At 42.5% G+C, this 13,470-nt stretch overlaps 1 protein-coding gene across 18 annotated transcripts in view; it reads left to right on the top strand.

The window, feature by feature from the left end:
• The window catches only part of DTNA (dystrobrevin alpha), an 892,688-nt gene that overhangs the window by 623,356 nt on the left and 255,862 nt on the right, over window positions 1–13,470 (top strand). For all 18 annotated transcript variants that reach the window (XM_069220106.1, XM_069220107.1, XM_069220103.1 and 15 more), the window contains one exon: window positions 7,999–8,079. In XM_069220106.1, the coding sequence (XP_069076207.1) occupies window positions 7,999–8,079 (81 nt within the window). The remainder of the gene's footprint in view (window positions 1–7,998; window positions 8,080–13,470) is intronic.

Below are 13,470 nucleotides of genomic sequence, written 5' to 3' on the forward strand. Positions count from 1 at the left end.
AAGTATCTTTCAGATTGCTGTCCAACTTCTACCAGTCATCCTCAGCCTGCTCACACACAGAACTCTTCAGGAAGGGCACAAACTTAGGTCTGCATCTATATCTTGTGTATATGCCTAAAATAGATCATCATAAGGCATATGCTGTTTACAAAAATTATTTTATACATACATTTCTACATTGTACTCTGGTCCATTTTTAATTTCCTAATTGGGTCATATGAATGTGCAGTACAATTGCAGAGTACATCAAGAGTATGTTCATCAGTATCCATTGTATAGTTTCATAATGCATATCAATTGTGTAAACAGTCAAAACAAGTACAAAACATAAACCCAGTCAGAAAGTCATGGAGGATACACAACATACAAAAGTGAACAGCTAAGAAGCAACCAACATCAGTGCTAAGAAGAGTGCACATTTGGGAGGTGGTGGGTACTCATTTCCAATCATGCACCAGTTCCACCCACACACTATAGACTTGTAGGTGGGAGGCACATAGGAGAGCACCTCACATCTACAGTGCATGAAGAACGTCTCCAGGAGAACAGCAAAATGAGGTCCCATCATCATGCAGGCAAACACGGAGGCCTTTCATCATTTTTAGAATTCAGAGCATGCAGTTGTTGAACACTATTAAAGCAGCTGGTCTGTGGGCCTGTTTATGATGTGACAACAATGAATCACATACTACTTCCACCTATTTGTGCACCTCTGTCAACCACGACTCGTGTGGATGCATTCACAGTCCTCCATGCTATGCCAATTTGGATTTTGGTGACCGACAAACCCAGATCGAATAATTTAATCACCAACTTCCCTTTCTTGGGTCCAGACCTCAATCCCAGTTTATGGTTCTCTGGAGAGACAGTAAGCCTGTACCTCAGCTAATTCGTCAGTGACCCTCTTTTAATATCAACTAAATACTGAACAACTCCAAAACATGTGGACCTCCTCAGGTGAGAGGCCTCTGGAACATTTATCAATGTAATTTGGGTAAATTCTTTGTAATCTATTGGGAGTGAAGGAGGCTCAATGCAATATCTTACATTGGATTCATTTGAGTATTGCATTTCCGGTGACTTTCAAGGGGAATTCTCGGATTTCCAGACTTTCCTTATCAGTGAACCTTTTGGCCAGGCCTGTTTCTCAGCACCCTCACATTACAACAAGACTAATTTTAGTCTGTTGAGTGATAGCACAGTATAATATAGTTGTGGCTTTCCAGTCTTTTCCTAATGCTACACCACTGTCAGGGTCTTGTGTACCTTCGGCTCTGCAGTTGCCCCCACTTTTTCAGACATTTTTAATAGCCCAGGAATGAGTGCCATTAGTGAGAAACTGGCCTGCTGGTTAGTCACACTTTGGTCACATTTCCTTAAAAGTCATAAAAGTGTGCTCAACATACATGTCTCCACGTTTAACCACTTCAACACCTGTCCAGAGATCAGGGTTGGTTTACATGCCATGCACATTTTCTCAAACCGGGGATATAACCTCCAGGGAGTCTCCAGTACATGGGCCACGGCCATCTTCATTTTGGACGAACATTTTCGCTATCAGTACTTTGTTACTAGATTGGCAGTCCCACTTAACACATCTATCACAGTCAGACAACCCCATCCTCAATGCACTCGTCTTATAGATTTAGGTTCCTCTGTCTGAGGGTCTGCGTACCACCTGGCCACCACTGCAATTGGGAAGCTATGAAGGAATTCTGGTAATCATGAACATTAACATCACCCCCAGAGACAGTCACCTTCAATTTTCGAAAAACGTAATGCAAGCAAGGCAATAGAATCATTTTTTAAGGGAACAATGCTACACATGGTAGTCAATGACAGCTTGTTATAAAATTGTGTAGCTTTTAGCAGCACTAATGATCCTACCCAAGTTCCTCTCTATGATGTCTACATCTTCATGATACACTTGGACTTCCAGATATTTAAAAGCCCTTTCAGACCACTGCAGTGAGAGCTGGGCAGAAGATCCAGTAGTTCCCCTGCACGGAACCGGAACAGACAGGACGTATCTCAGTTGGGTCTGAGACAAGGTGCCAAGCCAAATAGATCTATTTGTCTAAGGACATGTTACAAGACAACACTACATATAGCAGAATTCTGTGAGTATGTCAGGACACAACACGATTCCTCTCGGAATTTCCTGGTTTATAATGAATGCTGCTAATGGCCCGACACAGCAGAGGTGACTATGGGCATCCCTGCCTGGTTCCTCTATGCACCTCGCAGGCTTCAGAATGTTTTTACCATTACAAACTCATAGGCGTACTCGGTGCCAATATGGGATAAAGAGCACACCTGGGTGACAGGATTAACTTTGACGAAACTTAAACATTTGGTATGAACTGTCTTCACTGTTATTCAAGGCTACATTTGTTAGTTGTATATTAAGAGAAACATAACGTTAGATCTAAAAAGAGAGAAATACGTTTTTGAGTAGAAGAAAGAGTGATCCCTTAATTATGCAATCTGCAAGTACGCCCTTAAAACATCAACAGATCGAATTGAAGACATTTTTGTTCTAGGAGTAATTTTAGAAAGCGACACTATCACTGGAATTCTTGGTGATATACTTTACTGTGACAGTCGAGGGTTTTCATTGAAATTCCTCATGTGAACATCTATATCGATTGTAGAATAATTTTGATGGTGCATTTTATTGTATTGGTCCTAAAACGTGGAAACGTGGACCAGGCCTATTTTGTGTTTTCAATCAATCATTTAGATTTAAAAAAATTAGTAAGAAAGTAGGCACACACATAGAAAACACACAACTTTTTATGTGAAATTTAACAAAATCTAAGATTATACATGAAATCTGGAAATATTTAACATACTGGAAGAGATGTTTGCCAGTCTATCATAAAGCAGCATAGCAGAAAAATACGCCAGTTTCCGATGCTCTTGCATCAGAGGATAAAGATTGATGTCTTCTTTTCAAGAGATGTTACTCAAAGTGGGCAATTTATTCTTAAAAAGCAGTTTGTGCTGACATTTAACAAAAGACTTGTTTATTTGAATCCGTTGTTGTTTCTTTAGACAGCTATTGAATAGAGAAAACACGCATTAATAGTGATCATTGACTACCCTTAACAAAATTGAAGGTATAATATATATAAATATATATATATATATATATATATATATATATATCTCTATATATATATACAGTCACAACAAGGCAAGCTAGTTCCATGGCCATAGAGACTTGTCATAGATTACCTATACATTTAAATAGAAAAATGTGTGTGGAAATCAATCTTTTTTCCATGTCCCACTTAGAGCCTACTTACCAGGCCCAGCCAAAGTTCTCTTTTTAAAGGCAAAGACCTCTAAATTGCAGTAAAAGTCACTTTCATAAGAGTACAGATGTGGGAAACAGGAGTGAATTATATATTGTGTTGTTTCACCTGCTTCTAAAAAACACAACGTATGATTCTGCAGGATGTGTCTCCTAGTATGTAAAATGTAACATGTCCTTTTAATTTGCAACTTTCGGGTGGAAAATTACATTTTCCAAACTTTTTCAACATATACTGTAGATAACGGGGACTGAAGAGAACAGTGGTACAGTTGTATTCTAGTTACTCCAAGTTTCACACATCGCATGTTAGACTTATTCATTTTGGAATTTGAAACCAAATATTGCATTTAAAATCATATGGCTTCAGCTAATAGTTTCCTCTTTAAAATATTGGTCTTGTGAAGCTGCCCTGCTTACAACAGGCTATACGAATGCACCACTAGGCACACTACACTCAGTTTGATCCTTCTTTACTGGTTCTACATGCTAGGAGTGTTAGACCTGACATGCCTTAGGGTGGTCACCCCTAACTTTTTGCCTGCCTCCCTCCACTTTTTGGACTCTGTTTTTGCTGGCTTTTAGACTCTGCGCACTTTACCACTGCTAACCAGTGCTAAAGTGCATATGCTCTCTCCCTTTAAACATGGTAACTCTGGATCATACCCAATTGGACTATTTAATATACTCATAAGTCCCTAGTAATGTGCGCTGGATGTGCCTAGGGCCTGCAGATTAAATGCTACTAGTGGGCCTGCAGCACTGGTTGTGCCACCCACTCAAGTAGCCCCTTTACCTTGTCCCAGGCCTGCCATGGCAAGGCCTATGTGTGCAGTTTCACTGCCACTTCGACTTGGCATTTAAAAGTACTTGCCAAGCCTAAAGCTCCCCTTTTTCTACACATAAGTCACCTCTAATGTGTGCCCTAGGTAACCCCTAGAGCAGGGTGCTGTGTAGGTGAAAGGCAGGACATGTACCTGCGTAGTTTACACGCCCTGGTAGTGTAAAACTCCTAAATTCGTTTTTACACTACTGTGAGGCCTGCTCCCTTCATAGGCTAACATTGGGGCTGCCCTCATACATTGTTGAAGCGGCAGCTGCTGATCTGAAGGGAGTAGGAAGGTCATATTTAGTATGGCCAGAATGGTAATACAAAATCCTGCTGACTGGTGAAGTTGGATTTAATATTACTATTTTAGAAATGCCACTTTTACAAAGTGAGCATTTCTCTGCACTTAAATCTTTCTGTGCCTTACAATCCACGTCTGGCTAGGTTTAGTTGACAGCTCCTTGTGCATTCACTCAGACACACCCCAAACACAGGGTACTCAGCCGCACTTGCATACATCTGCATTTTGAATGGGTCTTTCTGGGCTTGGAGGGTGGAGGGCCTGCTCTGACACAAAGGACTGCCACACCCCCTACTGGGACCCTGGCAGACAGGCAGGCAGATTGAACTGAAAGGGGACCTGGTGCACTTCTAAACCACTCTTTGAAGTCTCCCCCACTTCAAAGGCACATTTGGGTTTAAACAGGGCCTCTGCCCTACCACCTCAGAAACTTGCTGGAGAAGTGACCTGAACCAGAACCTGCATCCTGCAAAGAAGAACTGCCTGGCTGCTCAAAGGACTCACCTGTCTGCTTTCTACAAAGGACTGCTGCCTTGCTGTTGGCCTGCTGCCTTGCTGAACTCTTGTCTGGCTGCCAAAGTGCTCTCCAAGGGCTTGGATAGAGCTTGCCTCCTGTTCCCTGAAGTCTCAGGACCAAAAAGACTTCTCTTTTTCATTTGGACTCCTTGTGCGCCGAAAAATTCGACGCACAGCTTGATCCGCGGTGAGAAAATCGCCGCACGCCGACGCAACCCGATGCAACGCCTACGGGGCGACCGGAACTTCGACACACGTCCTCGCATGGACAACGCCGCCCGGCTTCCAGAGAGGAAATCGACGCAACGCCTGCCGTAAGAAAGAAAATTCCAAGCACAGCCTCCCGGAACGATGCGCAGCCGGATAACAAGCCGAGGAATACACGCACAGACCCTGGGACATCTGGTAATCCCGCGAACCATAGAAGGAGTCGGCCCGCGTGCCAGAAAACGACGCACGTCTTCCCCGAGTGAAAAATAACGACGCAAGTCCGTGTGTGAAGGGGCGAAACCGACGCACACACCATTTTTCTTCCCGCAGAACAACGCACGTCTCCCTGCGTGAAAAATAACAACGCAAGTCCGTGTGTGAAGGGGCGAAACCGACGCACACACCATTTTTCCACGCATCTCCTCCTCTGCGGCCCTCTGCAGAGATTTTCCACTCCAAACCAGGTACTTTGTGCTTGAAAGAGACTTTGTTTGCTTTTCAAAGACTTAAGACACTTTATATCACTTTTTTAGTGATACTTCTACAAATTCTTATTGCATCTTTTATTGTGTCGATCTACAAATATCCAGATAAATATTCTATATTTTTCTAAACACTGTGTGGTGTATTTTTGTGGTGTTATATGGTGTTATTGTATGATTTATTGCACAGATACTTTACAAATTGCCTTCTAAGTTAAGCCTGACTGCTCGTGCCAAGCTACCAGAGGGTGGGCACAGGATAATTTGGATTGTGTGTGACTTACCCTGACTAGAGTGAGGGTTCTTGCTTGGACAGAGAGTAACCTGACTGCCAACCAAAAACCCCATTTCTAACAGGGAATGTGCAGCTTCTGATCAACATGCATGTGTATATGTGGGTCTGTCATGGCTGTAGTCCCTATGCTGAATTTGGGACTATCTTTGGCTGCAGCAAAGTGGCCTCCATGTGTATTTTAATAAGTCTGGTATGAAAGTCACAGACTGAGGTTTACTGGCTTGTCAATACTGGGGCAGAACTCAGGTAGCCTCTGGGTCCTGCAGTGTTGGACTCAATCCATGGTGCTGTGGAGGATGAGTCACACATAGGACTAGTTTGACTGTTAGGAGTCAAGTGAGTTTTGATCTCCTCCTGACAGTCTCAAAAACAAACTTGATGGCAGCTAGGGAGTATAGTAGACAGTACTCCGCCACAGCTTCACCACAGGTCAAATAAACCAAGGGGCTTGTTAACAGTTTGGTGGGAAGAAGGTCTGCGAGTGGGGTAAAGGTGGATCCGAAGTAGAGAATGCAGCTGGATGTTAGGTGGTGGTTACCTGCATGGGTTATAGTTAAAGAGCGGGTGTGTAGGGCTCGAGGTACCCTCTACTAAATCGCCAGGTGGACCCATGTCATGTGTAACACCTTCAGTGAATCTTGACTTTGTAAGCCAAGACCACTTTGCATGTTGGGTCTTGTGGATGTTTTTTTCCTATAATGGGTATGGGTGAACGAGTCCCAGCATTCAAAGTGCAAAAAGCCAAGTCTTCCTCTCATGCCCAGCCACAAGCTCTGCTGAGAGAGCTGGTAATTAGCTTTTTTATCAGTGCTACTGAGTTTCAGGAGCTGCATGGGGCGCATGATGTTGATGATGTGTGCCTGCTCCTGGACTTGGCGTGAAGAATGGCTGTAGGAACGTGAATGAAGAAAGTACTGGAAAAGCTGGATTGGAGGAAGTTGCTGCATGAGCGTGATTGGAAGGGGCACTGCAGAAGCCTGGCCTCCGAGAGGGAGCGAGTAGTGCATGAGCATGGAGGGAGAGCTACAGGAGATGGAATCAGCAAAGTGCTGCATAAGTCTGGCATAAGGCTGGAGAGAAATAGCCCTGCAGGAGAATGAGAATCAGGAGTGCACAGCACTGCAAGATCCTGGTGCAGTAGGGAGGGAGCAGTGCATAAGCATAGAGTTGCGTTGTCAGTAGGAGCTAGGGTATAGTGTACACTACAGGATTCAGGAGAAATGGTGCACAGCCGAGGTCTGACAGAAGACAGTGTTGCGCGGACCTGAAGGGAGGACTGAAGGAGCACTTCATGAGCCCAGCTAGAGTGATTGCATAAGGCATGGTGCTGTGTGCGTAGCAGTAGCCCGTGGAAGTGCTGCAGATGAGAGAGAGAGTCTAGCTGTAGGATTCACTTGTGTAACCTCTCTGGTGGGACCGCTATAAAAGAAGCACCTAAAGTAAAGAGCGCAGCAGGGACCTGGGAGGACAGAGGAGCACGTTGGCTGTAAGAAAGGAGCGTTGTAGGAGCTTGGAGAGAAGTGGTGCTGTAGGGGCCGTAGTGAGGGAGTACTACTTCACCTTCTAGGGAGGAGTCCTGGCAGGAGCGTCGGGGGAGTGCTAATAGCACTGTCCTGTTGAGAGGTCACAGAAAGTTTTATTGGCTGTTCAAGAGCGCATTGATGTCCTCAGTGTCAGCATAGTGAGTGTCACAAAGTCGACTGAATTGCATTTTAGCAATTGTTTGTATTGTGATTGTGGACCTACAATGAATCTCAGTTAAATAATCTACTTACACTGTTCATCTTTCTAAGGACAACTGTGTATTGCTCTTCTCTTATAGATTCCCTTGAAATAGTTTACTTCACTTTATGTGAGAAAATGCCTACTTTAACTTGTAAAAGAAAGTTGGATGGATTTAGATGCAAGAATGTTATTTTCATACTAAAACAATATTGAATCTTTATTTAATGTATTTAGAATAATCTTGGTTTTCTTTCCTGGGATTATTTTAATGTTTTCTTTCCTTCTGCCAAAGTCATTTTTTGTATGTTTTTTCCCCATTAGGGGCACAAGATCTGGATCGCATTCGTTTATCCACGTATAGGACGGCGTGCAAACTTAGATTTGTACAGAAGAAATGCAACTGTAAGTGAACCAGTTCATCTTGATCACTGTGATACAATGTGACGGCCTTGTTTACTTCTTCATAATTCACAGGTCTCTTGTGCTCCCAGCGGTCTTGTAGGGCAACTCATTTCCATTCCACTCTAGGAAGCCGCTCACAGTCCACTCCCACATCCCAGTTACCACCAAGGGTAAAATGGAAACCAAGAGCAGTCCCGCCAGAAATTGTCAAACCTGCCCGCTCCCTCCCTATTTATTTCTTTTCTTTATCTTTGTTTTCAATATCTTGTTCTCTCTCTGAACTCTCTGTCTCTCTTTATGCCATGATCCCTGGGAAGTTGCAGAGACGACCGTCAAGTTTAAAAAACTGGGCTCCAGCGGCTCTAGCCCTCCCGGCTAAAGGCCCAGTGGAATAGATGGCAATTCTGGCCCTGGTGATCCCCTCGCTGGTGGTGACAGCAGCTTCATCTCTGTCCTTCCTTGGAATTCACAGGTGTCAAGGAGAGGTGGCAGCTGGGACGGTAGAAGGCACACTTCCTGTCCAACCCTCCTCTGGTGCTATGCATGTACTATTTCATTACTTCACACTGCGTGGTTCGCACAGCCTTACCTGTGTATTACTTGACAACATGCTTGACGACACAAATGTTCGACAAAGCAGGAAATGGCAAAGAAAATTAGGAAAACATGTTTCCCAGCATTCTGAAGAAATGAGGAGGAAATAATTGTTCAGTGATCCCATCCCTGTTCCAACTCTTTCTCCTGAACTGATAAGAATGGTCTTTTGTCTGCTGGAGTTTCAGCTGAATTGTTATTTCTGTATTTAACTGCAACATAAAGGCTTTGCCTTGATGGCTTTTGTCGAGGAAAGTCAGTGTATATAAAAGCATCTACAGCAGCTCCACCCTGAAGTTTTTAAAGCTGTCATCGTAGCAGCAGTAATTATTGTCACATAACAGGGATGATTTAACTTTGTACTTCAGGACGCTGCGTGGTTAGCAAAGCGACTGTATTTCCATCAAAGGGTAATGTAGAGAGGACAAAAATGACAAACCTACCGAATTTCTTATTGTACAACGGCTTGGCTACCTTCACATGCCCCCTTTCCCACAGCTTCACTGTAGGGCTTCAAAGCTTTGATCAGTGGCCTTGCACTTTAAACAACCAATTGTTTGGCAACATTCTTCCTACCAAATGACAGATCTGTAGTGTCTTCGACAACACATTCAGCACTAAGAGGTATTCGAAGCAGATACTTGTTCCTTGAACCCAGTACATCCTGTTCGCACCACTGTTTGCTTACAACTGGCAAGCTTGAAATCTCAACCCCCACAGCAACCCATAAAGAACACAGGAGAAACTGCAAACACCTTAAAGTGAAACCACATAAAATAATACAGGGTGGAACTGCAACACCACGCACATCCTCTTCCCTAAATAAAGCATAATCCAACAAAGCAATACACATAAACATAATACATAAAACTACTAACAGAAACAACATAAAATCAACAGTACATTGCAGATACAAGGCACGGGCAGTTTTATTTAAATCCAGGTCAGTACCATATCTACTTTGGAAATCATAGTAACACATAATAGTGCTGGAGTCAATCAAAGATGCAGTTATCAAATCTTGCAGGCCATTCTACTTTTCTACTAGAACAACTTACCATGTGGTTCTTCACCTCTTCACCCTCATCACGCAGATCCTCAGACCTCAACATCATTAGAGAGCAATCCCCATTGTTCTCTACATTCCTCACAAAGAGCCTATAGAGTTTGGCGGGCATTTTACTCCGTCACATTCCATCTCGTCCACCATTTTACAAGTGCATTATATCCAATGGCACTTGTAATATGACGGATGAGATATCTGTCAAGTTTATGAAGAGTAACACGTCTGCCAAACTCTTAAGCCAGGCTCTAAGTCACTGTGTGAGTCACCCTGTATCATGTAGCCTCTTTACAATCCTCTAAATCACCAGCCACCAGTAACTCATCCTTTCAATTTTGAAGAGCTCAAGCCTCAAAAAGCAAATGTTTTCATGCTTTCTATACAACTGGAATAAACATAACTTCTTGATCTACATAACGCAACTGTGCCCATGTGCCATAGCTGCCCATCCTCCAATCTAACAGAATTGCATAGAATTTAAATTACCTTCATTGGTACTGAAAATTTCGAATCACCCTTCTATGAACAAACTCCTCTCTTCACCTGTACTTGTTGCCCCATTTTAATCAGAGTTTCTCTTGCACCAGCTTTTTTGCCTAATATATTTTTGTATCTGGCTGGTGATTTCTGAACACTACTTTTGATTACTTCACTAAATAATTCACATCCCTCTGTATCTTTGTCCAACCTGGCATTACTTTTGTATAAGGAGTCCTCCCACACAATGTAGAAAATGGACTTAATTTCATAGAGTAATTTATTGTTATCCTATAGGAATAAAATCTTCTTTAGTTCCTGTTTCCAATTCACAATCAGAACAATGATATATTTCATGATACATTTTATTCTGATTAGGCCCCATTATGATTGGGCACTTGGGTGTCCCAACGCTTTCAGAAGCTCATAAGCAGTTTCACGCTAAACTCAGCACCTTTTTGAATGGTCTCCATACATGTCAAGTCCTGGCCACTTAAAACTGCTTTTTTGTTTTTGAACGAACAATACCTGGGTGACCTTCGTCACATACCTTAATAATGTTTTTTCCTTACATTGACTGGAGATATAATTTCCAGTCAATTAGAGTGCTTTTATGAGCCAACTCACGCCCTAATTCCCAAAATGGTTTTACATCAACATCTAATAGGGATTTCATTAGCCAACCATCCTTGACAAAACCATTATCCCAGTCAAGAGTTTCATCCTCAGTGCACCCTTTTTAACCAGCCATCTTTCCATAGCAGTACATCTACATACCTTCTAACACTAGCAATCAAACAGTCATTACCTGCATTATACGTGGTTTCCTCATTTTCTTCAAGGGGTACAGGCATTCTAGATCAGATGGCATAAATTAAGTTATAAATACCAGGTACCTTGTATAAATAGTATTTTAACTTGGTGGACAATTTACCCCAGACACTGAGTATACACCATCGGTAGTTACCAACTTTCTAAGGGGCTTGGGATCACTTCCAAGCTCAAACCTGCTGCTCCAAACATCATTCCTACACTACTCCCGGACGCAGAGTTACTTTCCTTTTTCAATTACAGAAAACGTTTCTTCTTATGAAACTGAGCATGATGCACATCCGATAGGAAATTATTTTCCGTTTCTGTCCTCTGACAATACTTTCCCTAAACCTTTTCTGCTAGCATCTGTTGTTGAAATTCTATCTATGTTAGGGTAAAAAAATGGGTAATCCTGGTGCACAGCAAATTGTGTATTTCACACTCTGAAATGAATTTTCACTCTCAGAAATCCATTCAAGCCTTCTCCCTTTCTCATTAACCATCTCATAGAAAACCTGACACTGGAAACATTTTGATTCCGAGGAGCACTCCATATGACCCGGAAAAGATCTCTAATTATCCTTATTTGCAGGTGCAGGAGCTTTCATTACTGCCTGGACACGAGTGCTTATTCTGCGGCGCAGAAAAGTTATTCTTTACGTGGCAAACTTGCACTTAGAATATTTTAACATTAATCCATTGTTCTCTAAGATGGTTACTGCTCTTTTGTAACTGCAAGTGTTGCTACTTGCTCGCTTTGCCAGTAGCAAGAATGACATCTTAAAAATTATAAACACCCTTAACTGTTCCTGCATGGGGACTGAAAAACAACAGCCACATATTCTAGCCAAATGGCATAAGGATAAACTGGAAACACCCCTCTGGGGTGTAAAACTTTTTAGCAGTCTACATTTCAAAAACAAAGAAATCTGATGATACCGAGATAATAGTCCGACTTTGGTAAAGAAGCATTCATCTTTATAAGTGTCAACCTGTCAGCACATTTGGTAATGGATTCTTATCTATAACTGAGCTTTTGTTAAGCTCCCTAAGGTTGAAAGAGAACCAGTAGCTTACCAATGGCATGTCATGCCACAATTATTAGGACAGCCCATTCCGTTGAATCCACTTAATCACACCAATATCTACTAACTTGTTTACCACAATTCTTACTTCTTCGAATCAATGAAATATAAATGTTGCATACTTTGTGACACTTACACTTGGGTGATTCTATTTAAGTAGTATCCTAGCTTTGACATCTTCGAGCTTCCATGTTATTCTACTAAAGATTCTCAGAAATGCCGTATGGTCACACCAAAAGGACTTGTTCATTACTTTTAGGATGTAACACTACAATAAGATTTTTTAGATCAGTAACTTTGGTAGTCCTTTTTTTCTATGTAAAACTTCCCAGTATCACCCGTGTTCTTGAATCTAAAAGTTAATATTGCTTGAACTCTTACAGTCATCTTCTTTCACACACCTAACTCTTAATAATGTACTTCCCTCCCTTTGCATACTATGCAAAATGACTTAAATTACTTCATTTATTGCATCTCGCTTTGATTGAAGCTTTTGTCTGCAGTTTCCACATTTTTAACACTTATTTGTGTTGTTTCTGAAGTTGTTCCCATCCTTCCCACTCTGAGGACTACACGTTGTCCTACTCACAGCATTCACGTTCCCAACACTTTCTTGAACCCTTTCATTGTTGTGGGCTGCCCCTTTTGGCACTGTGGCCTGGCACTTCTGCCCTACTGACTCTGGCCATGGTCTTTCTTGCACTGTACTGTTACATTTCTGCAGTACTATTTTGTCTCTTATTACTCATTATTAAAAGCACCAAATTTACATGAGACTAATCATTTCTTCAAAAAGTCCACATAATCATCTGCATTTCCCTCTTATTAGAGAACTGCATTGGGAGTCTTTCGGGCCCAACACCTTGCCAGTGCAGAGTGCCCTTATGGCCCCATGAATTACCAGCACCGTGATCGGTTCATCCAGTTCTGAGCAGTGCTCAGGCGATATGGAAGGCTGCCTCACTGACTCTAGGAATATGCAACCTGCTCCGGAGGTGAATTTGTGGTCGTAATGTATAGTGAGGTGTAATGACGGGTGAGTTCGATATGAAGTCGTGCTGTGTGTACAGCATATCTCCCGCTGCCGAGCGCAATCCTGCTATCGGACTGCGCAGGTTGTTCTGTCGGATTAGTCATGCCAGGAGGGTGCCTGCTTTGTCAGCAGTGGCATGCACTTTAGCTGAATGAGGCATCAGGACCGACCAACCTATCAGGTCAAAAATCGAGGAAATGCGGTGCTGAGGAATAAGAATACACCCGGTTTACGAGGTGATGGTAGCGCCATATGTCCACAAGCTGCCAACTCTGTAGCCAGTCACGAAGTAACTGAGCATTAAAGACAGCTAATGAATGAGGCAA

Source organism: Pleurodeles waltl, chromosome 2_2 (genome assembly GCF_031143425.1).
Source record: "Pleurodeles waltl isolate 20211129_DDA chromosome 2_2, aPleWal1.hap1.20221129, whole genome shotgun sequence".
In the NCBI taxonomy this organism is placed as follows: domain Eukaryota; kingdom Metazoa; phylum Chordata; class Amphibia; order Caudata; family Salamandridae; genus Pleurodeles; species Pleurodeles waltl.